This window comes from Bos indicus x Bos taurus, chromosome 13 (assembly GCF_003369695.1).
Source record: "Bos indicus x Bos taurus breed Angus x Brahman F1 hybrid chromosome 13, Bos_hybrid_MaternalHap_v2.0, whole genome shotgun sequence".
Lineage (NCBI taxonomy): Eukaryota > Metazoa > Chordata > Mammalia > Artiodactyla > Bovidae > Bos > Bos indicus x Bos taurus.
The window spans coordinates 8,670,557-8,697,236 of record NC_040088.1 but is presented as its reverse complement, the minus strand read 5'-3'; the positions used below and the strand labels follow the sequence as shown (position 1 = coordinate 8,697,236).

Here is a 26,680-nt window from a genome sequence, read left to right as displayed (position 1 = left end):
ATTAAATCAAAATCTCTGGATATGGGGCCCTGGCATCTGTGTTTCTTCGTGCTCCCCCGGTGGTTCTACCATGAAACCAGGGCAAGGTTACGTCCCTTCCCACCTTCCTCCCTTGTTTCTCTCCCTAGGATCTGCCTCCTGGGGAACCGCACACTGTCTCGCCATGGCTTTGATGTCTGTGCCAAGCTGGCGTGGGAAGGAAATGAGACAGTGACCACACGGCTCTGGGGCCTGTTCTGCTCCTCCCGATTCCTCAACGCCACCTGTGATGAGTACTTCATGCGAAACAATGTTACAGAGATCCAGGGCATTCCTGGAGCTGCCAGTGGCCTCATCAAAGGTCTGAAGGAGGGAAGAGGTCTGGTGTCCAGGGAACACTGCAGGGATTGTGGACTAATCAGTTAGGATTAAGGGACTCTCTTTGGGATTCAGTTAAATTCGATCCATTTTAATTGAGCACCTACTCTGGGCCACGTTCTGTCCTTGGGATCACAGAGGGGTAGAGATGAAAGGGAACCTTTGCATGTCTTTCTATCTAGTGGGAAAGAAAGCCATCAGTTTGGCAAGTATTCACTAAGCACTGCTAAATGCCTGGCACTGTGCTGAGCACCAGGAACACAGCATAAATAAGTCACAGTTCTTGGCCTCAAGGAGTCTAATAGCAGAGGCAGATGTAATAGCAAATAAATTATGACATGTGTAGACGTGCCTTCAATGAACAGTGTTCTCTCAAGGGAGGGAGTGGTCATGTGTATAAGGTGGTAAGACTAGGCTTCCTGGCTTCATCTGAGAAGGGTTTTGAAGAGCAAATAAGAGACTTTCAGCTATACAAGGGGAATAAGGGAATCACAGGCAGAAGAACAGCTTGCCTAAAAGCAGGCAGACACAGAAGAGCATATTGTGCCCTTCCAACCACGAGTAATTTGGTATGACTAGGGCATAAAGTGCAAGGGAAGGAGGGGCAAGAAATGATGGAGAGACTGACATGAGCCAGACTGTGGTCAGCCCTGGAAGCCATGCTGAAGAGTTTGGACAGTGCTCTGAGGGTGATGAGGAGCTGCCAAAGGGTTCTGAGTAAGAGGCGGACATGGTCAGTTTGTTGTTTCTGAAGGTTCACTCCGGCTGCTAATGTGGATGGGCTCATAGCAGGGAGAGGACTGAGTCAGGGAGTTTAGGGGGCGGCTGATGCTGAGTCCTGGTGAGATATGATGGTTTTCTTACTGAGAGTGGTGGATGCCAGCAAACTCGTTCTCCATCAGGCCTGTTTTGCGCTGCCCCCGCCCCCCTCCCAGGAGACAGGTGGCAACATCTAGAGACATTTTTGGTTGTCAAAACTGAAGGATTATTACTGGTTTCTGGTGTGTAGAGGCTGGGATGTGGCTAAATACCCTACAATGTGAGGGGACAGCTCCCCCTCCCCCACATACATACAAAGAATTGCCTGTTCTTATCATAGTTATAACTACAAGTTAATAGCGCCAGAGTGGAGAAACACTAGAAAGATGAGAAGGGGTGTATTTGAGAAATATTTAGGAGGAATAATGGATAGGAGTTGGAGATGGTTTTGAAACAGAGACGGGGAAAGGGAATGGTTGTGAGCAATGTCAAGCTGATCTGTATTGATGGTGGTGCCTTTTACCAAGATAAGGGGTAAAGGAAAGGAGCCGTTTGCCGTGAGTGGGTGGCGAGACCAGTTTGGGACATATTGAATCAGTCTGAGATAGGTCTTTGTTGTATATGTCCTTCAGTAGATTGGACCATTTTAGGGCAAGGACTCGATCTGATTCATGTGCAAAGTCCCTGGTCCAAAGCAGGAGCTTAGGAAATGTTGGTGGAAATAAGAGCTGGTTGATTTTGACCCTTCTTTTTGTCCACCCTGCCTCCTGGCCCCAGAGCTCTGGCACCCTGATATCTGAGAGTCATGTTTCCCCCACAGAGAATCTATGGAGCTCCTACCTGACCAAGGGGGTGATTGTGGAAAGGCGTGGGATGCCCTCGGCGGGCCTGGCAGATGGTACCCCCATCGACATGGACCATCCCTATGTCTTCAGCGATATGACCTCCTACTTCACCCTGCTGGTTGGCATCTACTTCCCCTCAGTCACAGGTAAAGGGGAGCTCAGAGAGGGAAGACTCTGCCTGGGAGTGGATGGGTAGGGAGAAAGTCAATCATGATGTGGGGAATTTCTTAGTCCAATAGCCCCATTACATAAGCAGGATCCAGTTCACCTCCCACTGGACAGGTGAGGGAATTAAATCCCGGAGTAGCCAAGTAACACGCCCAAGCTCTCACACGAGTCAGTGGGCCAGGACTAGACTCCTGGGTTCATGACTCTGAGGCTGGTGTCCTATCTCCGTCTGCTCTCCCATGGCTCCTGTCCTAACTGCTCCTCTGTTCACAGGGATCATGGCTGGTTCTAACCGCTCTGGGGACCTGCGGGATGCCCAGAAGTCGATTCCCACTGGCACTATCCTGGCCATTGCCACCACCTCCGCTGTCTGTATCCTGCATGGCTGGCGGGGACCACTGTGGCTGGGGAGGGCTAGACGGAGGGTCTCTGAAGCTGCTGCCTCGTCTGGCTGGCTCAGGAGGGGTTGGGAGGATGGGAAATGTCGCCCTGGGGATTTTCCTTCATCCTCTGCTGCAGACATCAGCTCCGTTGTCCTGTTTGGGGCCTGCATCGAGGGGGTCGTCCTTCGGGACAAGTAAGTAAGGGGCTCAGGGAGGAGCCTGTTCTGGGGAGGGTGGGGTGGGCATCAGGCACACCTCTGTGTGCACACTCCAGGGCCAGGACTCCCTCCACCTACTGAGGCAGAATCTTCTGTTTTAAGACAGTGCCGAATGGCCAGTTTGTGGTTTCTGAAGGTTCACTCCGGCTGCTAGTGTGGATGGGTTCATAGCAGGGAGGGAACTGATTCAGGGGGTCTAGGAGGAGGCCAAATGGCCCTGTCTTAAAAATCAGAAAATGCTTAGAAAATGCTCTTCTTGATTCTCACACCACATCACGTCACCACGTGATGAGGCCAGAATCCCCATTTTTCAGATGGAGACACAGTTTAAGATATCTGCCCAGGATGACACAGTCTTATACAATTGACCATGTACTAGAATCATTATTAGTGGGGAGGGGCAAGATAAGGGTAGGGTGTTAAAAGGTACAAACTACTCTGTAAAAGAAATAAGCTGCAAGGATATATCATTCAGCACAGGGGATACAGCCAATGTTTTATAATAACTATAAATGAGGTATGACTTTTAAAAATTGTGGATCACTATGCTGTTAACCTGAAACTTATATAATCTTATGTACATCAACTATACCTCAATTTAAAAAAATAGTTGAGTTGCCATTAAGTTCCAGGCACTGTGCTGAGCATTTTACATATGTTAACTCCTTACTCCTCCCACCAAACGTATGAGATAGGCTTATAATGATCTTCACTTTACAGCTGAAGAAACTGAGGCACAGAGAGGTTGAATGTCTTGCCCAAGGCCACACAGCCCACGTCATCAGGGGCTTTGTCTGTCTCTTCATCCCTACACAGCCAAGCCCCATGGTGGATGTACGACTGGCCCCGCAGTTGGCATGGGAACCCTTTGGAAATCCAGTTGGCATTGCTTACCCAGCATCTCGTATCTTCTACTGCTTCCTTCCAGGTTTGGTGAAGCTGTGAACGGCAATCTGGTGGTGGGCACCCTGGCCTGGCCGTCCCCCTGGGTTATCGTCATCGGATCCTTCTTCTCTACCTGCGGGGCTGGGCTGCAGAGCCTCACGGGGGCCCCTCGCCTGCTGCAGGCCATCTCCCGCGATGGCATAGTGCCCTTCCTCCAGGTCAGTGGTGGGTGAGGCGTGGGCCGATAGTTGACCCCCTATACCAGCCAGCCAGGCCCCTGCCCAGCGAGGCCACCTGGTGAGGAGAGGCTACAGCAAGCCTCGAACTGCCTTCTGGTCTCTGCCTCTCTGTGATGCCACTATGAAAAATGGGTGTTCTTTAGTTGGGACTTGGCCCATGCTCAGGGTCATCTCTTTGGGCAGGGTTGTCTGCTCTTAGGGAGAAAAATAAATGGTCCTCCTTGGGCCTTGTGACTGGGCAGGGACTCAGGGAGACAGCCAAAGGGCTGTGAGAGGAGGTGCTCTCTGTGGTGCTTTAAAAATATATATATACGATGAACTCCGTCACGGCTGCTTGCTGGCCGCCTGGAGCTCCTCTTCCATCTGTCCCCTCCTGTTCCCCTTCAGGGATCATCTGAACTTCCCTGCACTCGGGTATCAATGTCAGGGTGGGCAAGATACAGCAAAAGCCTGGTATCCCCTTGGGTACCTTTAAAGGATGAGAAACGTAGTATCCCTCTCTCTCTGCCTCTCCTGTACTGGTCCCCAGGACAGGAGGAGGGAGACAAGAAGTCCTTAGAGTCTCAGGCCCCTGTGACGGTTGCTGTGTCCTCAGGTTTTTGGCCATGGCAAAGCCAACGGAGAGCCAACGTGGGCCCTGCTCCTCACCGCCTGCATCTGCGAGATTGGCATCCTCATCGCATCCCTGGACGAGGTTGCCCCCATCCTCTCTATGTGCGTGCTGGCCTCCTGCCCTCCCCATCAGCTCTGGGGGTCTCTCTACCTGGATGCTCCAGCTGTGACCCTGGACGGCCCACCTGAACCACTTTAACAAGCCCACTGTCGTAGAAACCTGTCCTCTGTTGTACAGAGAGTCATCCCCACATGCACCAGGGTGTGCTGTAAGGGGATCTGGCCTTTGAACCCCTTCCTATGCATCAGAACATGACTCGGCCGCCTCCCCGGTTTCATCCTCCCTTTCCCCCTCTCTCTCCCTGTGTGTCTGTCTCTGCCTCTCCTGCATCTCTGTCTCTCCGGGCCCTTTCTATGTTCTAGGTTCTTCCTCATGTGCTACATGTTTGTGAACCTGGCCTGCGCGGTACAGACGCTGCTGAGGACGCCCAACTGGCGGCCACGCTTTCGATATTACCACTGGTGGGTGCCTGTCCCGCCCCCCCCCCAACCCCCCATCCCACAGGACCATCCTGTCCCCGGCCCCTCACCCCAGCCCATCCCCTCCAGGTCTCAGGATCCTCAACTCCAGCTTTCGTAGCCCAAGTAGCATGAGAAAAGTCCTGGTAAAGGTTTCCTTATAATGACAAGTAATAACAGAAGACAGTATAAGCAGTCCCAGCTAGAATCCCTCTCATGTCCATAGTGCTCAACACCTGCCAGCCTTGATGAGGAAGCCTCAGTTTCCCCAGCTGTGAAATGGGACAATAACCATACCTACCTCATAGGCCCCTCTGAGCCTTACAGTGCTTGGGGCACAGAAGGGTGCTCCTCGTGTGGGGCCGGACTTCTGATTGTTCTGCTTGATGGTTCTTGATCCTCACAACAGGCTGGTGGGACAGACAGGGTGGGCACGATCATGCTTATTCTACCTGAAGGAAATGGAGGCTCTGGCGGGGAAAGGGATGGGCCTAAGGTCACCCCCCACAAGGCTGTGGCACACCTTGACCAGAACCTAGGCTGCCTGCCTCTGTCCCACCTCGGCCCTCCTGCTGCACCAGTCGCCTCGTCCCATATTCATCCTGGGAGATCTTGCCTCCAACTCTCCCCAGAGACCCCTGCCCTCAGAACCCCTCTGGCAGGGTGGTCTGCCAGGGCCTGAGGCCCTGGGCCAGGGCAGTGTGGTGACCGAGGAGCTGGGCGGGGCCCTGTCTGCGGCTGCTCCTCCACCCAGAGGCCCCAGGTTCCAGTGATGCTCCTGGAGATGATGGTGTGGGCTCCCCTAGCCCTGGCTGTAGCCTCCCAGGTCTGGCCTAGGCCCTCCCTGCCCCATCTAACTCTTGCCTTCTGAGCCCCGGGCACCAGTGAGAACCCCGCCAGGGGCTCAGAGGCCGGGTCTCCCTTGCACTGTCCAGGACACTCTCCTTCCTGGGCATGAGCCTCTGCCTGGCCCTCATGTTCATCTGCTCCTGGTACTACGCCCTGGTGGCCATGCTCATTGCTGGGCTCATCTACAAGTATATCGAGTACCGCGGGTAAGGCGGGGCGAGGCTGGGGGGAATGGGCGGGGCGAGGAGGGGAGAGCGGTGCTGGGTACTTGGCGGGGAGGGGTGGGGTTGAGGCCGAGACGCTGGGGAGAGTGGAGAGGAAAGCCTGAGGGGGTGGGACAGGAGCAGAGGCAGGCACTGAGGCTTTGAGAAATGGAGGTGGCCTGGAGCGACCGCCCTTCTGAGCCCGAGATGGACGGCTCTGGCTCTGCACTGGGGGGGTGGGTGCTTCTCCCTGGTACTCCCTGGCTTTCTGCCTCTTGTGATCCCTCCTTTCCGGCCCCCAGGGCAGAGAAGGAATGGGGTGATGGGATCCGAGGCCTGTCTCTTAGCGCTGCTCGCTATGCCCTGCTGCGCCTGGAAGAAGGGCCCCCGCACACCAAGAACTGGAGGTGAGTGATGGCGACTGAAGAGGAAGGGAGCAGGGCCCAACCCACCCCGCCTTGCTTTGTTCTGCTCTTGCTGAGTGGTGTTTGGCCTCATCTGAATTCTTCCCTCCTGTAACGCTGAGGCTGAGCTGAGGTTCCACACATTTGTTCTCCAAAACCCTACCTGCCATGCCAGTTTCTAACCATCTATCCATCCCTCCATTCATCCCATCACTTGTTTAAAAAAACACATATGAACTCATGATCTATGTGCCGACCCCTTCTGGTCTTTGGGGATGTAGTGAGCTCACAGTTCCCTGGAGAAGGCACGTGCCCAGAAAGGTAAGTGGAGTATCACAGAGAATTCGCCCTGAAGAGAGGTGGGATCATCCACTTTGAGAGTTACAGGGCCTCTTAGAATTCTCTAGATTCCTAACAATCTCTCTATTGGCTCCCTTGGTGGCTCAGACGGTAAAGCTTCTGCCTACAATGTGGGAGAACCAGGTTCAATCCCTGGGTCGGGAAGATCCCCTGGAGAAGGAAATGGCAACCCACTCCAGGACTCTTGCCTGGACAATCCTATGGACAGAGGAGCCTGGTAGGCTACAGTCCATGGGGTCGCAAAGAGTCGGACACAAACTGAGCGACTTCACTACTACCACTACTATTTGATTCACGTGAAAAATCAGGGCTTAGGGAAGGTCTCAGGGGTCGTGGAAGGCAAAACTGGAGCCAGAATCTTCCCCTCCCGCCTCTCAGCCCAGGTGCTTCCTAACTGCTTGCTCTGCAAGCCCTCCTTCTCCTTCAGGTTCATTTTGCTAAGAGTAAGGTCTGGAACTCTGGAACGAGGACATCGTGGACTTGTCCTCACTCATGCCTACTAAACTGGCCTTTTAGAGACTGGAGCTTTGCATAAACAGTCTGTGAATCCTCAAATGCTTAGCACAGGATCTAGCCCAGAGTAGGTGCTTAGAGGATGGTATCAAACTGATGGCTGGCTGGGGAGGGTAAATGAATAAGGAAATGAACAGATAAATAGACGGGTAGATAGCTGAGTGTATATATGTATGGGAGTGTGGTTTAGTGAATAGATGAATGTGTGGATGGATGGTGGTAGGTGGATGTGAGGGCAATTGAGTGAATAATGCATGTGTTGGTAAATTAACATGGACGTGAATGGATAACTGAAGGATAAAATCGATGGATGGGTAGGTGGATAGATGGATGGATGGGTGAGTGAGTGAGGTAGATGGGTGGGTGGGTGGATGGATGAATGCCTGGGTGAGTGAGATAGATGCAGAGATGGATGGGTAGGTGGATGGAGAGATGTGTGGGAGATGACTGGATGGGTTGATAACCCAAGGACATGGGTGGATGGATGTTTAGGTGGATGGGAGTATGGGGGACAGGTAGTTAGTGTATGGACTATGGGTATATGAGTTTTGGTGCTTGGGGAGGTGGTGGATGGATCACGTGATCTTGCACCTGCTTCAGGCCACAGCTGCTGGTGCTGGTACGTGTGGACCAAGACCAGAACGTAGTCCATCCACAGCTGCTCTCGTTGACCTCCCAGCTCAAGGCAGGGAAGGGCCTGACCATTGTGGGCTCTGTCCTTGAGGGCACCTTTCTGGATAACCATCCCCAGGCCCAGCGGGCAGAGGAGGTGAGTATAGGGCTTGGTGGGGGGCACGTGGCAGTTGGGAAGACAGCCCCTTGCTCCTTTTCAGTTTCTTCCTACCACCTCTCCCATCAGCTGGGGCTCAGGATTCTCTGTCCTCCTTCTCAGAAGTGGAGTCCAAGGGCTCAGTGACTAAGTTCCTTAGAATCCAAGCTGCAGAACTCAAGATGATCAGGGCCAGAAGGGCCCATTTTATGGATAAGGAAACTGAGGCTTAGAGAAGTCAGGTCATTTGTTTAAGGACAGAAAGCAGAGACTCAAAACCTAGACTCCTATTCCAACTTTCTTCTGCCAAAGCATAAATCTTTTAAAGCGTTTTCACATTGGTGGATTCTTCCAGTTCCCACAATGCATGGGGTTGACAGGATAAGTATCCAATTTAGCACAGGAAGAGACTGAGGCCCAGAGAGGGAAAGCAGCTTGCTGAAAGTCACAAAGCTGGCTGGAAGCATAGCAGGATTTGAACCCAGGTGCCGGGGGCTGGATTACTTGCTCTCGTTCCTATCTACTGGTCATTGCTCACGGAGCAGTGGGCAGAGCCAGCGTGAGCTGGGGCAGCAGGGGTCTGCAGTAAGCGGCACTAACAGGTGTCTGGTGGGTGGCAGAGGAAGAGGGTTCTGTCTGTGATTCAGGCCTCTCTCCCCTCGGGGCCATGATTAGAAGTGGAGAGGGGAAAGGGGGCCTCAGGGAGGTGCGATGAGATGGGGTGGGGCACCCGTAATGGCTTGTGACAGCCGCTGTTTCTGCCTCACTGGGCTGTTCACACCGATCTGTCAGGGCCCAGGGCTGGAGGCCTCCACTGGTCACTTTAATTCAACATGCAGTGGCTGCACATGTCCTGGGTACCAGACACTGGGGTGGGCCCTGGGGGACACGGAGAGGTGGAAGACCAAACCCCACCCCTCAAGGTGGTCCCAGACTGGTGGGGGAGACAGAACATACACAGAAGGCTCTCCAACCCATCTGAGGTTGACAGGGGCTACCTTAGAGTTAGTAACCACAAAGTAATAGAACATATTGAGTGTTTATGATCTCTCAGGCTGTATACTAAGCTCTACCCACATCATGTTATGTCATTCTCCCTCTTCCTAAATGAGGTAGCTGTCACAATGCCCATTTGACAGATGAAAAAACTGAGGTTCACAGAGGGAAGTGATTTGCCCAAGGTTACTCTGCTCTTATTTTCAGCCACTGCATGCTGAATTAACAGACTGGGGCAGAGGCAGAAATTGGAGCCCTTTCTGTTTGACATTAGGAGATTGGTTAAGAGTGTGAAGGATGGAGTCAGACCCCTGGATTTGAACCTCTACAATAATATCCATTATCCATATGGCCTGAAGCAAGTCTTAATTTCTCTGAGCCTCAATTTCCTTAGCTATAAACTGAGAGTCATAAAAACACTTCCTTCATCGCGCAGATTGAACGTATGTTTTAAATGCCTTCTATTATGCTAACTTTTAAAAATCGTTGAAACCAAATTGTCCAGCTAAGCAGAGGAGCCCAGTTTCATTCTGGTCTGGGTGGAGGGGTGGTGTCTGAAGAAGGTGATGGTTGAATTGGCCCAGGCAGGGTGTCATGGACAACATGGGGGAGGGGGAGTCTGGGTGGTGGGGGAGAACTTCCCTGGGGAATCTGTGAGCCATGGCAGGTTGATGGGAAACATGGGGTCTGATCATGAAGAGCTTTGCTTGAGTAGTGGGGAACAGGGGCCATAGGTGATGGGGTGCCAGAGGCTGACATGGTCAGAGCTGAGCTTCAGGAAGATCAGGATGATGGAGAGGAGAGATGGGAGGTAGGGAGGCTGCAAGGGGCTGAGCAGGGCCAGGGAGACCTGGGCCTGAAGCTGGCCCTTTTCTGATCCCTGCCACCCCAGTCCATCCGGCGCCTGATGGAGGCAGAGAAAGTGAAAGGCTTCTGCCAGGTAGTGATTTCTTCCAACCTGCGAGATGGCGTGTCCCACCTGATCCAGTCCGGGGGCCTCGGGGGGCTGCAGCACAACACTGTGCTCGTTGGCTGGCCCCGCAACTGGCGACAGAAGGAAGATCATCAGACGTGGAGGAACTTCATTGGTAAAGCTGGCTGGGCTGCGAGTGGTGGAGGGCTGTGTGGAGGTGGGTTCTCCTTTGGGCCTGGGGATGGCTTCCCAGGCATAACAAGTATGGATCCAGCATATACAGGTGATGGCGTTCAAAGCTGGCCAGGTGCCAGACACTGTGCTGGGAGGCCAGGGACTCAGGTGTGAAGGAGACAGACTTGGCTCTTGCCGGGCTCACAACCCTGCAGGGAAGACAGTGCAGGCCAGTGGGAAGACCTACAGTTTTGAAGTCACCACTGAGGCCCGGGTCTAAATCTAACCTCTGGCCCTTCCTTGCTGTGTGATTGTTCACAAGTGCCTCACCCTCTCTGAGCATCAGATTCCTTGGTAGTAGCAGATAATAAGTCATACAGTAACTAACACTTACGGACTGCGTTCTGTGCGCCAGACAAGTGGTGGCTTTCTCTAGGTCTTGAATTCTCTCAGGAGGCCTGTGAGGGCTAGGCATGGCTGTCTCTATTTTAGTGGCGTGAAACTGATGCATGGAGAGATGAAGGTCACGGCAGCTGGTAAACCCTGAGGCTGCTTTATCAGTAGATCCCAGTTAGAAGGTAGTTGGGAGGATTAAGTGAGCGCTGCAGGGTCGCCTTCTTAATCAGAAAGGGCAGGTATCCTTATTACCACTTGACCAGTGGGGAAACTGAGGCCCAGAGAGGTTTCCACCCCCCCCCCCAATTTCAAATGAGGCCCAGGCAGATGGGGCTTTTCTGACTCCTCAGTCCAAGGCTGAGGCGGGAGGCGGGATGGGGAGGGGTGCTGGGTGCCAAGGAGGGGACCAGGGTCACTGTTTTACTGTCTGCCATCTCCTTGGCCTCCCCCAGAGCTGGTCCGGGAAACCACGGCTGGCCACCTGGCCCTGCTGGTCACCAAGAATGTCTCCATGTTTCCCGGGAACCCTGAGCGCTTCTCTGAAGGCAGCATCGACGTCTGGTGGATTGTGCACGACGGCGGCATGCTCATGCTGCTGCCCTTCCTGCTGCGGCACCACAAGGTGCGTGTACATGTGTGCGCGCGCTCCCACGTGCACGTGCTCATGGCCACGCGCGCGGGGGGCTCCCGGGCTCCCGCCTGGTCCACCTCCGTGTGAGCTCCTGGGAGAGGGCTCCAGTCACCTCCTTTATTCTGAGGTGTTGGGAACTGTGTCTCCCCTGGCAGATGTCCTTGAATTATAGAGAGCCGTGTTTAACTCAAGCGAGTGATGCTTCAATGGTGGGGGCCCTCACCTAAGCAGGGGCGTTTTTGTATGGAGTGGCCGCCGAGATAGAGGATTGGTGGGCTACCTGGATGTGTGGGAAGGTGGGTGGGAAGGGTGAGGGACGAGGTCTGGCCCTGGGTCTCCGCACGGCATCTGGACTGGACCTTTCTGGGGCCCCTTCATCTCTCCAGGTTTGGCGGAAGTGCAAGATGCGAATCTTCACCGTGGCCCAGATGGACGACAACAGCATCCAGATGAAGAAGGACTTGACCACATTTCTGTACCACTTACGTATCACCGCAGAGGTCGAGGTGGTGGAGATGGTGAGCCCCCAGGAGCTGCCTCTGACATTTTAGAGTCCTGCTGGCCTCTTTGCCCTTGGGCCCAGAACCGAACAGGGGAACCCCAGTACCCATCAGCTTGTGATGCTAAGGTCCTCCCCCCGCCCTCCAATCCACTTTTGGCTGCGCTGGGTCCCAGTTGTGGTACTGAGGTCGATTTTTGTGGTGGGTGGCATCTTCAGTTACAGCCTGTGAACTCTTGGTTGTGGCATGAGGGATGGAACCTGGGCATACCCATCCACTTTTAAGCCTCTCACATGTTCACCCAAGAGCTCTTCCATCCATCCATCCATCCACCCACTCACCCACCCTGCCTTGTCTCCTTTATACGAATAGACTTTATACGAATGTTGACTCCATGGGAGGCCTGTTCTATGTGCTTTATGTATACATTACTTCTCACAGCAATCAATGAAATAGATACAGTTATCCAATTATCAGTATTTCCATTGTACAGATTACGAAGTTGAGGCACAGAAACCTTAATTTGCCCCAAACGTATACCAAGTGGCAGAGTCAGGATTCAAACTCAGGCAGACTGGCTCTAGAGTCCAGGTTTCTAGTAGTTACACTCTAAAGCCTCTTGTCATCCATTCCACTCAGCACCATTTACCCGTCCCTCTAATGGTATATTCATTAATCCACCCATATATTCATTAATGTATTTATTCACTCACTCATTCATGCCTATGTGCATGTATTCATTCATCTCTATGTTCCTTTTTTAACTTCTTCCCCCTCTCTATTCACCCAGGTAATTAATTAATCAACTTATTCATTAATTCACCCATTCATTCACCCAGTCCCGGGCTTGAGGAGGGAATGAGTTGCCTCACCTTCAAAGAGCATCACCCTCTGCTTTGTCCTTCCTCCCACAACTGTTGATTAAACTAGGTCATTGGACAGGGAAGCCCTAGGCTGGCAGCAGGAAGAGGGCCTGCCTCTCTTTTCTTGGCCTTGCACCTGAGCTCGGAGCTCATACTTTCCTCCCTTGCCCCTCTCCCCCATTCCACCCCTGCCTGCCCACAGCATGAGAGCGACATCTCCGCTTACACCTACGAGAAGACCTTGGTGATGGAGCAGCGTTCCCAGATCCTCAAACAAATGCATTTAACCAAGAATGAGCGGGAGCGGGAGGTGAGGTTGCCCTAGCTGGGCTCGGAGTGTCTCAAGCTGCTGCCAGCTCTGGGGCTGCACAGATTTGGGATGGCCCACTCCTGGTCACTGGCATTGCTGCCTCCTGGCACTGGTTCCCCAGCAGCAAGGGTGCATGCTGCAGCTGCCTGTCTCCAGCCTCCCAGCTGAGATGCAGAGGGGCTTTGGCGAGGGTGACAGATCTACTCTCGACGTGACTTCTGGGGCCCAAGGGAGAAGAGTGGAAGTTAAATGTGTATGGATGATGATTCCTCAGGGGTGTGGGCTGCCAGTGTGGGGGACAAGGTATCATGTGATAGACCCTTAGAGAGTGAGTAATGAGTGGATATTTCAGGATACAGCTGATGATGAGAGCTGGGGCAAACCTCCTAGGGTGTGGATGGTGGGTTCTCAGGGGTAATGGTGCTGAGTTCTCGTGGGGTAAGGCTGGCTGTAAGGTCTCTCCCGTGTGGGTAACGTGGGCCCACCAGCCCTCTGGTATTTGGATGAAAGCCCCACCCCAGTGAGTGGGGTCCTTAGGGCTGGGGACAGAAGAGCTCTCAGAAGTGGGTGACAGTACAATTGTAAGAAGTGGCATGTGCACTGACCAGTCAGAACTGGCCCTGAGGTAGAGCTCAGCTGGGCCAGGTGTCAACCCTTTGGTCGCTGGAGAGTGGGAAGGCCAGGGGTACTGGAGAGGAGTTGGAGTGGCCATATCAGTGGGGCAATAGCTATTTGGTGTGGAAGCATCGCAGTATTTTAACAACTGGTACAGGTCCCGAAAGTGCACATCCTGGCTTTGGGGGTAGCTCTTTGCAGGACATGGGTAGTGATTTCCATGGCACCAACTTGTGTCCCTCCCTAGATCCAGAGTATCACAGATGAGTCTCGTGGCTCAATCCGGAGAAAGAATCCAGCCAACACCCGGCTCCGTCTCAACGTCCCAGAAGAGACGGCTGGTGACAGTGAGGAGAAGCCGGAAGAGGAGGTATGCAGCTTGGGTAGTTTGGCTGCAACCGGTGGGAGCAGAACCTTTGGCCTCCAAATGAATCACGTGCCATCCCTTCTTTCATCCCTTAGGTGCAGCTGATCCATGACCAGAGTGCTCCCAGCTGCCCTAGCAGCTCACCGTCTCCGGGGGAGGAGCCCGAGGTGGAGGGCGAGGCAGATCCAGAAAAAGTGCATCTCACCTGGACCAAGGACAAGTCGGTGGCAGAGAAGAACAAGGGCCCCAGTCCTGTCTCCTCTGAGGGCATCAAGGACTTCTTCAGCATGAAGCCGTACGGGTCTGGGGGCTAAGGGCTAAGGTCTGGGGTGAGCCTACAGGGTCTTTGCTCCCCGTGGAGAGCAAATGAGTGGAAGGGGTCCTGGCCTGGTAGTCAGAAGGCCCAGCCCAGACCTCTCCTTGGTTGCTCTGTCTGAGGACTCAGGTTGGGCTTGATTGCTAAGGGTCAGAACGCGCAGGTGCAGGCAGTGGAAAGGTGAAGGCTGGGGGGCTGGGAGAACAGGAGTCGTCTGCACGCAAGGTGTTGATGGTGGCTCAAGTCCTCAGCTTCTCCTGCTTTTTCTGACCCTTCTCCTTTTTCTTCCTCTCCTTGCTTCTCTTATGTTTCCTGAAGGGAGTGGGAGAACTTGTAAGTGCTTCAGAATTTTTAAACTCTCTCCTAGGTTGGCCAGGTTCCCTACTTTTCTCACTCTGCTATGAACCCTCAACTCGCGCCCCTGACCTCTGGGGTAGCCCAGCTTGGAGTGGTCTAGGGTTGGTGGTCCCTGGCTTGTAAGGAGCAGATCCCAGCAGCCCGGTGCTGGGGGCGGGGGAGGTGCTGGAAGGGGCGACTGGATCCAAGTCCCCCCTCTCTCCTAGCCTTACTGCCCTCCTCCTCCCTGGCTTCCTCCCGCAGGAACCAGTCCAACGTGCGGCGCATGCACACCGCCGTGCGGCTGAACGAGGTCATTGTCAAGAAATCCCAGGATGCCAAGCTTGTTTTGCTCAACATGCCTGGGCCTCCCCGCAACCGCAACGGTGACGAAAACTGTATCCTGGGCTTAAAATTGGGAGGAAGGAGGGAGGCGGACGTCAGGGGTCTTAGTTCCTAGCCCTGGGGAGGAAGGGCTGAGCCAGGTCGGCTTCAGAATCAGCACCTCGGACAGGGACGCGAGCCCGGCGTTCCGCTGGCGCCTAACGGGAGCCTGATTCCATGGGGGGAGGAAAGGGGACGGTCTTTCTCCTTGACGGGCGCTCAGACATGGAATTCCTCGAGGTTCTCACCGAGCGCCTGGACCGGGTGATGCTGGTCCGCGGCGGCGGCCGCGAGGTCATCACCATCTACTCCTGAGAGCCAGGATCAAACACCTGGGCCCGAGCGCGTCCGGCCCGCGGCCCCGGAGCCCTCACCGCGCCCCCCGCCGCTGTCACCGTTTACATACAGACCCTGTGCCCGCGCCCTGGCCCCCTTTCCCCGCTGCCTGAAGCCCGGAGGCCACGTCGGCTGGGGCGGACCCGGAGAAGACCTCCCCTCCTGGAGACCAGAGTCCCGTTGGCGCGTCGGCCCCCGGCCGCCCTTTTTCTAAGCCCGGCCTCGCCCCGCCGGAGGAGACGCTGCAATAAAGATCGGAGGAGGCTGCGGAGAGGAGCGGACCTGGGGCTTCGAGGACCCCCGGTCGTCCGCCGGCCCCTTCCCTCTCTTCCCGCGCCCCGCCCCGCCCGCACTCTGCGCCCCTCCCCCGGCGGCCCGGAGCGCGCGGGGTGGCGGGGATGCGCCCCGCCGTCTGCGTTCTACTTCCTTGCGCGGTTGCGGGCGCGAGCCGGCCGAGCGTATACATAGTGTACAGGAGACATCGCGTGTATTTTTAACGTCCCCATATTTCTGTGACTTAGAAGCGCAACGGACTTCTCGCCGCAGTCGCGCTCTCCCGCTGGGGGCGCGCCCAGGGAAGGCGGAGGCCTCGGAGGCTGGGTTTTCCTTGACGTCCGAGCGTTTGAGAGCAAACGTGCTTTTAGGCCCAGGCGGGACTCGTGGTCCCTCGACCACCCACCCCCTCGACGCCTCCTCACCTTTTCCGCGCGCCCTTGGCTTCCAACCCTTCTTCCCTCTAGATCTTTTCGGAGACGAAGTGAGACAAGTGTCCCAACTTTTCCTGGATTCGCCTCCCAGCGAATGTGAGCTTCCACTGTGGCTGCAGAGACGCGCGCAGCCTCTTCTCATCGGCTCTTTATGCAAGCTGGGGCCAGGAGAGGGGAGGGGCGTTCCTTAAGCCAGAGGAACCGAGAGAGGCCCTCGCCCCCGCCCCCAGGAAGCCCCGTCCCGGTGCCTTCGCTGGGGGAGCAGGCGTCTCTCCTCCACCGGCTTGTCGCCTGCTCCCCCTATCCCGTGGCTCTTCGCCAAAGACTGAAATCGGGGGGGTTGGAGGGCGTCCCCTCCCCCGGAGTTTCCTCCCTGGCACAGGTGAGGGAGGAGGGGGCGGTTCTGGGTTAGGGGCCGGACCCGCTGGGGTGGCCCCAGCTCTGCCCCTGACGTTTCCTACCCTGTTCGCATCCGGCAACTCCGGCCTCGGGGACCCGGCCGCCTTCTCCGCGTCTGGGGCCCGGGCCTCGCTGCCTAGCAGCGGCCTCTAGCTGCGTCTCCCAGGCACCTGGGCCTGGGGGAGGGCTGGAGTCGCCACTTGGCTTAGTTCTTAAGCGCCTCTCTGCCCTCCTTCAACTAGGGCCCAAGGCCTTTGGCTTCTCCAACACCAGTCCTTGGCGCTTCTGCTCCGCCAGCCCGGCCGGAGGTGCCCTCTTCCCTTAGAGAAACCCCGTTGGCCGGGTTCCCTTCCCCCAGGGCACGTTACTAAGGGGGGACATGCACTGCATGCTCGTTCCAGCGCCCTCTGGGGCTGGGTACAGTAACTCCAGCCCTAGGGCCCTGACTGCACCTAGTTAGACATCCCGTCCATCTCCCAGAGCTGAGGCTTCTGGGGACTCCTGACCTCACCACCTCCTTTCCTTTGAGCCCAAGGCAGAGCTGGCGCTGGTGCCATCTAGACTGGGTCAGGTGTGGCTGGAGGAGGTTTGGACGCCTGCGGTTAGACCAAGGCCTCTCTGAAATTTGATCAGGGGGCTGGATAGATTTTTCCGGGTAGTAATCAGAAGGTGGAGGTATTAGACACCAGCACTTCCCACCCCCATCCTCCAAGACCTCCCTCTGAGAACCACAGCTGGGTCTAGCCTTCTGGGGGCCTAGCACTCTCAGGCTGAAGTGGTGGGCTAGGCAGAACCGAAAGGGGGCTGTATTAACATCACTTAGGGAACCAAAGTTGCACTATCTGGGCCCAGGCTGTCTGGTTGGCAAGAGCAGTTTCCATTGATGAAAACAGACATCCCACAACAAACCCCCAAGTTTTCTGTGCTACATGTGCAATATTTGTTATGAATGTTATCACCCGTCACTCATCAACTTATCTTTATAATCATGTAGCTAGATGTTTCATGTCCATTCAAGTGACTTTTATTCTGAGTGCAATATTTCAATAGCCTTGTAGTGATAACTAGTGTTGCTTTTGTTTTAGACGATCTATGTGCAGGGCAATGCAATGAAGTTGAAAACCCTTGTAAATAGGAGAGGTTGCAAACCAAATCAAGAGTATTTATTACTATTATTAGGCCTGCCTTTAATTTTCAGTGTGTTTCAGTATTTCGCATTCTGCCTCAGTATTGATCTTGTGTTCTTTGTGCCAAGATGAAAAGGAGAGGGTTGGTTCTTTCCTTTACTGTTGAATGCTCCCATTTAATGCTTTATAGCTTTTACTGTATTAATTTTTTAGACTCCCGTCTGCACAAAATGCAATAAAAATAATTTTATTATACCCTTCACAGCCTGAGGTGTGCTGTTTGGACACTCCAGGGGGAAGAACTAGTAGGTGGGAAGAGGGGTATTCAAAGTGGGCCCCCCTGTGAGGATCCCAGGCTCTTAATGAGAAACACTGACCACCCCTGACCGAAGAGTCGGTTGGTTGACCTTCCAGGTCTGGCTGCCTAGTTTGTGTACTGATAGTTCTGGAGCCCCGTCAAACATCTGAGACAGCACCTCCTGGTCAGGCTGGGCGCTGATGGCATCCTCATCCCTGATCTACTGGCGGCCTTGTGCCAGTCACTTTACCACACCCACCCCAAGTTTCCTGGTGGGGAGCTCTATGAAATGCTCTCCAGTGCGCCCACCTGGGACACTGGTTCTGCCAACCCCTTGCATGATGGGCTGGCAACAGACAAAATCAAAACAGGAGAGCACCCCTCTCTCCACTGCCTTTTGGTCAGAAATGGCCTCCTCACCATTCTGTTTTCGTAAGAACAAGCGGACAAGCCTCTGACACACAGAGTCTGCCACAAACAAGGATGTTTACACACCACTGTAATTACCCAGCAGGCTTTTACTCCGAACTGTTGTTAAAGCTTCTAAATAGGTGAGCTGTATGAGAGGAGCTAGGGTTCAAAGAGGTTCTGAGGCCCGACTGCAGGCTGAGGACAAAGGGGGACAGACCTCATGACAGACTGAAGCCGTCAGCTCTGTCAGGGACCCTCACCCACGCGCTCCGGGAAGGAGTGCCCACAGAGGCCCTTCGCACAGTCACACCCAAAAAAAACAAGGCTTTCACTTTTACATTTTAATTAAAAAGTAATCATTTCATCTTATTAACAACACAGGAGTTCCAAAGAGGAAAGAAAAAAAACAAACACTATATAACACAAACAGGTCAGAACATAAAACACTGCCATCTGGGGACCTTGAGTTTTGGAAACCAATGTTTACTCAGCTACTGGCAAGGACTCAGCTGAAGTCACTGCTCTCCCGTGTCTCCGCCAGGGGTCCCTTGAGACTGAGCCACAGGGCGCTAAGCAGCACCATCCCTAGGGAGAGGGCAGCTTCCTTTGGCTCCACTTAGAGCAGCAGGCAGAGGCTCAGAAGTTACAAACAGCCGCCTGCATCAAGAACATGTCCAGCTACCAAGGCTGACATCAAAATGGTCCCTACCTCCTGCTGCTCAGAAAACAGAACAAGAGCCTGATTTCTGGGCCAAACGCTCAGAGCAATCACTGAAAAATGGGTGTTCACCGCCAGAGTCTAGGGTGGTCTTCTGAGAGCCAACTCCATGAAACTACCACTGGTGAGGAAGAGGCTGACAAATGTTAAACGGTTCAGAGTGGTTGGGGCCCAGATTCACAGTTTGGGTTAAACTGCTGGTGACCGGTGCTGCTCAGTTCATGGAAAATCTTCCATTGCAATGAAAGCCACAAACAAAAAAAAAAAAAAGAAAAACCAAGAACCAACTACTCTGGGTCAGGCAGAAAAGTGACTGCCATGGCCCCTCTTCAACAACTCCGAAGCAGCCTGCTTACCACCCCTCAGGCAGCCCCCACACTCGTGGGACAGGGCGCATTGGGACCGTGCCCACCAAGCCCAGCCTGTGGCTCTACCACCCTGCACAGGGCCGCAGGCAGCAGCTCATGCACTGGTGGGCCTGTGTGAGGCCAGAAAGCCTTGGGGAGGTTCAAAAGGAACAAAGCCAGTGGCTCTCGCCATGAAAGGACTACCCCAAACGCAGCCAGTTCGGACTTGGCTGCTCTTTCCTTCCCCGCCCCGACATCAAGCTGACAGAGACAAATGAAATACAAACGGAGCCCAGACACCTATACTGCCCATGACCCCAGAGATATTTATTTTCTATCAAAAAAATAAAAATAAACAAAAATAAAAATAACCCCAACAACAAAAAATACACCTCCAAGGCAGTACAAACTCTGACTCTGGAAGGAATAAGTAACAACAGCCTTGGGCAGAAGAGAGCAGATGGTAGAAACTTATGCCATTCGATGTGGACCTGGATACGCGCAGAGAACATCCTCCAAGTAACTCTACTTAGAACGCAACAGGTAGGAGGCCAGGGGAAGAGGGGCCTGGGGGAAGTTGAGATTTAGCCTCAGTAATGCCTCTGGAACGACCCTAAGGGGGCCTGGGGCTGCCTCACCTGTGCTGTGGTCTGGCTAACCAGGTGGGAGAGAGCAGGGCCACTCTGGATCAGGGTGTCCAGAGCTTTCTGTACACTTGGATTGTCAAAGTTGATACTTGTGGAAGACACGGGCCTCTGGCTAGCCAAGTTGCTGGCAGGTGCCAGGAGGGTGGAAGGCTGGCCAAAGAGCCCTTGGGAAGGAGCCCCAGGCCTGGGGCCCATGTTCCGAGCAGATCCTGCCTGTCCCAAAATGCTTGGAGGCTGATTGCCAGAGGCCTGTGATCTTTGCTGAGGCTGGCTGTTCGCTGCTGTGGAAAAATTCTGGTTCTGGGTGTTTCCGGCAGCAACTGAGGGGGATGCAGAGCCGCTATTGGCCGCAACCGTGCCACTATTGAAGAGGCTGAGGATTTTGGCCTGAAGCTCTTGCTGGGAGGTGGGGGGTGCAGCTGGAGTGGGTGTAGCAGACGGGAGCACTTGGCCACTCTGGAGCGGTTGAGAGCTTGGCTGTGTCTTCAGTGAGGCACCCGAGGTCGCCCCGAGTGGTTGACGGGAAATCGGGCCTAGAAGACAGAAAGAAGAGGTATCTGGTTGAAAAATACCCTCCGTGGGCAGGAGGCTTAGCAGCCCAGGGAAGAACAACAATCACTGGTTACATCAATCACACAGTACACAGACTATAACATCGATTTCCCAAAGGGGCCACTTCATAGTATGTGCTGTTTTCAGTAAACAGCTTAGTTCCCCCAGAGAACTACTTTAAAAAAAAACACGGGCATCTATCTTGGTCCCCAGGGAGCCAGCCATACTAGCCCCCCACCACCACATTAACTACAGGGATCAGAATTCAGTATCCAAATCTTAAGTTACCATTATTACACCAGCACGGACGGCCCATGCGGGAAAACCCGTGAGGTGGGCTCATCTCCCTTACCCACCCCAAAGACCCTGGGCCTGCCACCCTCCCAACAGAGCCTGGGGGTTAGAGAAATGCAGAGTCAGAACTTCACCTCGGCCCTGCCACGTAGCTCACCAGGCAGAGAGTCGGTGCTGCTCCTCATAAGCCGCTCCTTCCTCTCTCGCAGGTAGTTGATGATCTTGTCAGTCTCTTCAGCAGTGAGGTACCTGTTGTCAGCCAGCAGGTTGAGGAGGCTCTGGATGGCTGGGGGGTGCCCCCCACGCATTCCCTCCTCGGGGCCTCCTCGCTCTCTTTCCTGGAGGATGGCTTCATCAGCCATCTTGGCCGCCTGTCTGGCAATCTCCTCGCGCTCCTTCTCCCGGCACTCATTCTTATAGCGCTCATAATTTCTGGCCACCAGCACCATGGCATCTGCCTGGGGCATGTTGCGATGCTCTGTAGGAGGGAATGACCTGAGTTATTTTCTCCCATGACAGATCTGAGTGCCCACCTGCTGAACTCTACCAAGCCTTTCCTGATGTCAAACAAGCAAGAAAACCATTTCACTGACAAAAACCCTTGGGATGGGGATGGGGAGAGGTGGGGAGGGAGGGGATGCAGCTCGGAAGACAGAGAATGGGTTTCTTCAGTGGGAAAGAGACACCCTTGTAGAGAGCTAGTTCTGTGGGGAATTCTTAGATCACAGACATGTAGTAAAAGCCAGAGAAACATGATAGTCTCACAGATTCAAAAAGACCATGTGGAGAATAACCACAGGAGGTAGGCCATGGGGGTCCGAACAGCCCTCTGTAAAGCCTGGCTTTCCACCACACTCCTCAGGGTAGAACTGTTTTTTACTGTATCAGTTCAAAGGTTATGGATTAAGATCAAATGATGACCCTAAATAACCTTCTCCCCTCCCTCTTGGGAAACAAGATTTATAAAGTGGTGAGAAGACTTCTTGGCACTTGATATAAATAAATGTCTTCACACATCTTGAGGGCTGTTCCTCAGAGAGGTAAATGACCTGCTGGAGAGGCTTCTACACTCTATGCTTATGGGTAAAACTGGTCAGGCAAATAGAGGGCCCAGGGTGGTGGGAGAAGGGAAAAGTCTGTGCTGTAAGAGCAATCAGCAAGGCATCAGTTGACTGAGTCGCAACGATCTGGGATCAAAGGACTAAAAGTTACTTCAGGGAAGGACTTCAGGGAACCTACCCTGGGCCTCCAGGAGGTCAAGGCTGCCTCCCTCTTCTCAAAGTCCCTCCACTGACTTCTCCAGCACACTAACAAAAAGTCTCCTAACTGCCTGTCACGTGCTTTGTCCCTCATTCCAAAGTCTGGTGAAAGCAGGGACTCCAGCACACTCAGTGCAGTGTGTGCCAGAGCTGTGCTGGCTCTCACTGGTGCGAGCAGACTGTGCGCCTCTCTCCCCAACTTGCCCTGAAGTGACTTCATGTTGGTGGCTTGAAATAGAACACGGTGGGAGTATTTACACCATGGAAATCAGGAAATTCTATAAACCACACCATCCCCACCCCAGAACTGGCTGTTAAACATTTACTAACACATCACTGCACATACCTAAGGGCTGCATGTAATGTCATACACAGCAGGTCCAGAACTGCATCCAATGAAAGAAGATCAAACCAATAAATGACTATGCAAGTCTCTGCCATGCACTCATAAAAGGGCCCTACCACATTTGAGCTGAAATACCTTTACCTAAAACCTGCTGCTTCTGAGTAAGCCATAAAAAAATTAATGGACTAGTATCTGGAAGTTTCTGGAATTCTAACCCACTGGGGCCTCCATACCTTGAGGGGTTCCAAACATGATGTTGACTGTACAGGAGCGGTGAATCTGGTGTTGCTGGGTGATGACAATAGCAAAGGGAGACCCTCCCCTGCTAACATCCTCCAGGGCTTGTGACAGTGATACTTCCGTGTTGAGGAAGATTAAATCTACTACCATGCCTAGGTCTCGGACCTTCCGCCCCACAGATTCAGCATAATCTCTGCAGAAACAAACAGGATCCAGTTGAGTAACTCCCTGATCAAGTCCCAATCTGTACAGTGGCACCTCAGCCAGAAGATTTCAAATGCTAGCTCTACCACTGTCTCCCTAGCACCCTCTTCAGGCTCCAAGAATCTAAACCGATTCCTTCTCTTTATATTGGCTGAGAAGTTCCCAGTGGAATAGTACTTGGTGTCCCAGGCCCTTCTCCTGATTCTCTAGTCTGATGGTCATTCCTAAACACCATCCTGTTGCCTAAGATTTGTAGCACATTTCTGTCTTGGCAGAGGCTGTACACCACAGTGAAAAAAACATGGGTTTTAAATGCTAGAGTCAGGTTTGGATCTTAGCCCTAACATTTACTTGCAAAGTTGGAGCTTTAAGCAAATCCCTTTACCTCTTACAAACCTCAGTTTCTTTACCAATCAGACAAGAATAATAGGACTCAGCTCATATGTCATTTCCTTAACTTTCTCTCCAATCTAAATCAGATCCTTGATGTACTTCTTCTTATAAGACTCATCACCAATGCATTTATTTTTGTCATCTGTCCTACTAGGGTATAAGCTCCACAAGAGGAAGGGGCCATGTGTGTTTTGCTCATTAGGATTACAGCTTCAGGACCTAGCACCTGCCGCACACAGAAAAAATTTGATGAATGAATACATGTGAAACATGATTACTATGAAGATTACAAAAAAAATTAAAAGCGCTTAGCATGGAGTAGTACAGAGTAGGTGCTCAGAAAATGACAGCTATTATCATGCATTTAAAAATAAAAAGGCAAAAAAGTTATCTGCAAGTTAAAGCAGCATCTATTTCTAAACAAGGCAGCCAAGAGCCTGTGAACTCTGCCTGCTGTTTGGTGTCTCAACACCTATCTCCCTAGCTTCTGCCTTGAAAATTAGCTCTTTAACCCCAAACTGCTAGAAAATACATGAATTTATTTACTAACCACTTGGGGAAAGGGAACACAGCTACTGCCAAACTTGCAAGCTGCTACACTCCCTTCTGCACCTCTGAGCTGCTTCTTCAAGGAAAGAATGTGAAACAGAGGTAGAATAAAACAGTGCTGTGAGCTCTGACTTGGCTAGCACGGTCACCTAACAGCTCTGCAAGGCCATGGCACTTCACAAAGAAAGCCGGTTTCTTGGCTGACGAATGCAGACATGCCTTCCGAAGTATTAGGGACTCGGGGTTCTCTCACGAAGGGGACATCTACTGCTTTGCCTGACCAACATATACTCCCTCGGATTTTCCTTTGGGAAGGCACCCCTTTTCCACTCAGTCTACTCCGGCTCCACAGGATTAATCCCACTTTTAGCACTATGAGTGGGCACATGACCTAGCCCTGGCCAATCAGGGCATCCAGCACTGCTGGCCAAAGTGATAGTCCAGGGTTGGGAAACAATTCCAGGATTTCAGGTGGAAGCAACAGGAAAAAGCAGCTCTGTTTCCACGGGTTTGCTAAGCTAAGGAGATACATGTCAAGAGCTAGCGCTGTGCTGTCTTTTCAAGTAGAAAGCTTGTCTGAGAGCGAAGACAACACAAAAGACCAAGCCTTTATGAGAGGCTGACCCTGAATGCAGCCGTGCCTGAACGTCCCAGTCAAGCAAACTAAAAATTTCCCTTTGGGCCCAAGCCAGTTTGCAGTGGGTTTTCTGTCATCTACAACTGAAAGAACTCTGGTTAACACAGTACAGCAATGCCAGAGTACACAGCCTGGCAGTGTGTACAGCTGCCAAGAAGAAGACTAAATTTCTAATTTCTCTTCTGCTTCTTCTCCTCACTCAGGAAAAATCCAAAGGCTTCTTACTTAGTTTGCTTGTTGACCACAATCACAGAACAATCAACAGGCCTCTCGGCATCAAAGCGTCTCTGGATTTCCTCAAAATACTGACGATAGAGCTCTTCTCTACGACGCTCCTCACGTTTCAGACGCTCTGCAGGATGACACAGGGAAAATTGAAACATGGACTGTGCCTTTCTATAAAAATAAGTCACAGGCCTTATTTTCAATCTTGAACTACTTGTAGGCAAAGGCTGTAATCTAGACTACCTCTGAAAAAAGATTATTTTTTTACTATTATAAATTCATTAAAATGGAATGAATGGATTACAAGGCATGGCTGCTTTAATCTGATACATGCTACCAGAATGTCCTCTAGGAAAGCTGTTGCTAATTCATCCTTTCTTTGGGGTGGATCACCTAGTGCTATTTCTCCATATCTTAATCAACACTGAGTTTTGTCATTAAAAGGAAAAAAAAACCCTCCTGCCAATTGATAGGCAAAAGATAGTATATCATTATTATCCTAATTTTCATTTTTGGGACAACCATTTAAGACTCTTGTTGACAGGTAATTGCAATTTGCTAAAAAAAAACAAAAAAAACAAAACACCAGGCAATTAAAAAAAAAACCAACAAAAAAATCCTAAACAAAACCAGGCAGTAAAGTTCTGTAACAAACTAAAAATGAGGTTCTTAATTTGACTAGGAATAAAACAATTAAAAAATCTTAAAGATGTATTAAATATATTGAGACAATCAAGGCTTTAAAAAACATGTCTTTACCTAAAAAATAGATGCTCTTAGGTAAAAATTATAAATAAAACAACTCTCCCCACATACTACATAGGTAATAGAGAGAGTTATATTTATTTTGTCAATGAGCAAAAAACAAACATTTAACCTCTTCAACTCCAATTTTTAGTTCATTTCTTTTCTTATTGATAGTTATTTCATATTTATTTCTTCTTGTTGGGTGACTAAACCAGATGACAGTACTACTTTACATTTTAAAAATGATTTTCAAGCTGAATGCTCTCTACAAATGAACAGGCCATTTGTATTTCTTCTTTTTGTGAACTGCTTAGCCAAGTCATTAGCTCCTTTCCATCTGGTTATTAGTTTCCTCTTTCTTCTATAAAGTGTTCTATTTGTGATAAGAATAAACTGTTTTTTCTACTTTACCTTTCACACGAGACTGACTTTCTGGGCCTGGAGGGCCACGTCCATCAAAGCTATCTCTGTAACGGTCAAAGTAAGCATCATCTTTCCTCCTGCAGTAGTCATCCATTCGCAGGTATCGGTCATAAGAGCCTTCTCTCCTGAAAATGTAAAGAAATGTGCACAAAGTTAAAGGTTTTATCCTGCAAAAATCAAATACAGAGAACTCTTCAAGACCCAGCTATCTGTGAGGAAGACGTAGTATAGCACAGAACTTTGGGATTAGGCAAACAAAATTATTATCTGGGACTCACTGCTTATCAGCTCTGTGGCTGGGACTGAGTTAACCTACCTTCCAAAAGGACTGGGAGGATGTACAGAACGCTCTCAGCATAATGGAAGCTCCCTGGCCCAAAGTAAACACAAAAAACTGGTAGTAATTATTGATACTAGTTTTGAGGAACCATTCTAGGCCCTACCCCAAGCCTCCTTCCTTGTGCTTTTTAAAAATTGTGGTTAAAAAACAGAATAAAAAAAAATACATATATAAAATAATTTTCATCATCCTGAACAGTCTGAACAGAAACTCAACCCCTATCTCTGTAACTTCTAATCTATTTTCTCTCTATGAATTTGCCTTTTCTAAATATTTCATGTAAGTGAAAGCATATTTGTCTTTTGTGACAATGTAGCATAATACTTATTTCATGTAGCATATTTTTTAAGGTCTATCAAGGCTTAGCAGGTATAAAAATGACCTTTTTAATGGCTGGATAATATACTGTATGGATATACCATACTTTTTAATCCATCTATTGATGGACATTTGAGTGGTGTCTACCTTTCGGCTACTGTGAATAGTGTTGCTATGTATAGTCACACCCATCTATGTAAGTTCTTCTTTTCAATTCTTTTGGATATATATTCAAGAGTGGAGCTGGTGGATTATTAATTCTACTACATTTAACTTTCT

General features: G+C 51.6%; 2 protein-coding genes across 5 annotated transcripts in view; one reads left to right on the top strand and one right to left on the bottom strand.

Annotated features, from left to right (window-relative positions):
- Positions 1–19,135, top strand: part of SLC12A5 (solute carrier family 12 member 5) — a 38,049-nt gene extending 18,914 nt beyond the window's left edge. For both annotated transcript variants that reach the window (XM_027558384.1, XM_027558386.1), the window contains exons 8-26: positions 129–340; positions 1,937–2,107; positions 2,403–2,501; positions 2,649–2,706; positions 3,659–3,833; positions 4,450–4,568; positions 4,890–4,988; positions 5,921–6,040; positions 6,340–6,444; positions 7,915–8,083; positions 9,972–10,167; positions 11,015–11,184; positions 11,580–11,711; positions 12,759–12,866; positions 13,729–13,851; positions 13,944–14,143; positions 14,483–14,497; positions 14,765–14,898; positions 15,108–19,135. In XM_027558384.1, the coding sequence (XP_027414185.1) occupies positions 129–340; positions 1,937–2,107; positions 2,403–2,501; positions 2,649–2,706; positions 3,659–3,833; positions 4,450–4,568; positions 4,890–4,988; positions 5,921–6,040; positions 6,340–6,444; positions 7,915–8,083; positions 9,972–10,167; positions 11,015–11,184; positions 11,580–11,711; positions 12,759–12,866; positions 13,729–13,851; positions 13,944–14,143; positions 14,483–14,497; positions 14,765–14,898; positions 15,108–15,199 (2,497 nt within the window). In that variant the 3' untranslated portion in view covers positions 15,200–19,135. The remainder of the gene's footprint in view (positions 1–128; positions 341–1,936; positions 2,108–2,402; positions 2,502–2,648; positions 2,707–3,658; positions 3,834–4,449; positions 4,569–4,889; positions 4,989–5,920; positions 6,041–6,339; positions 6,445–7,914; positions 8,084–9,971; positions 10,168–11,014; positions 11,185–11,579; positions 11,712–12,758; positions 12,867–13,728; positions 13,852–13,943; positions 14,144–14,482; positions 14,498–14,764; positions 14,899–15,107) is intronic.
- NCOA5 (nuclear receptor coactivator 5) overlaps positions 18,489–26,680 on the bottom strand; it is a 28,340-nt gene continuing 20,148 nt past the window's right edge. For 2 of the 3 annotated variants that reach the window (XM_027558388.1, XM_027558387.1), the window contains 5 exons: positions 25,732–25,868; positions 24,574–24,700; positions 22,559–22,758; positions 20,878–21,198; positions 18,489–20,407 (listed from right to left, as the gene is read on the bottom strand). In XM_027558388.1, the coding sequence (XP_027414189.1) occupies positions 19,818–20,407; positions 20,878–21,198; positions 22,559–22,758; positions 24,574–24,700; positions 25,732–25,868 (1,375 nt within the window). In that variant the 3' untranslated portion in view covers positions 18,489–19,817. Of the gene's footprint in view, positions 20,408–20,854; positions 21,199–22,558; positions 22,759–24,573; positions 24,701–25,731; positions 25,869–26,680 lie in introns of all 3 variants that reach the window. The other variant, XM_027558389.1, reaches the window with a different exon arrangement.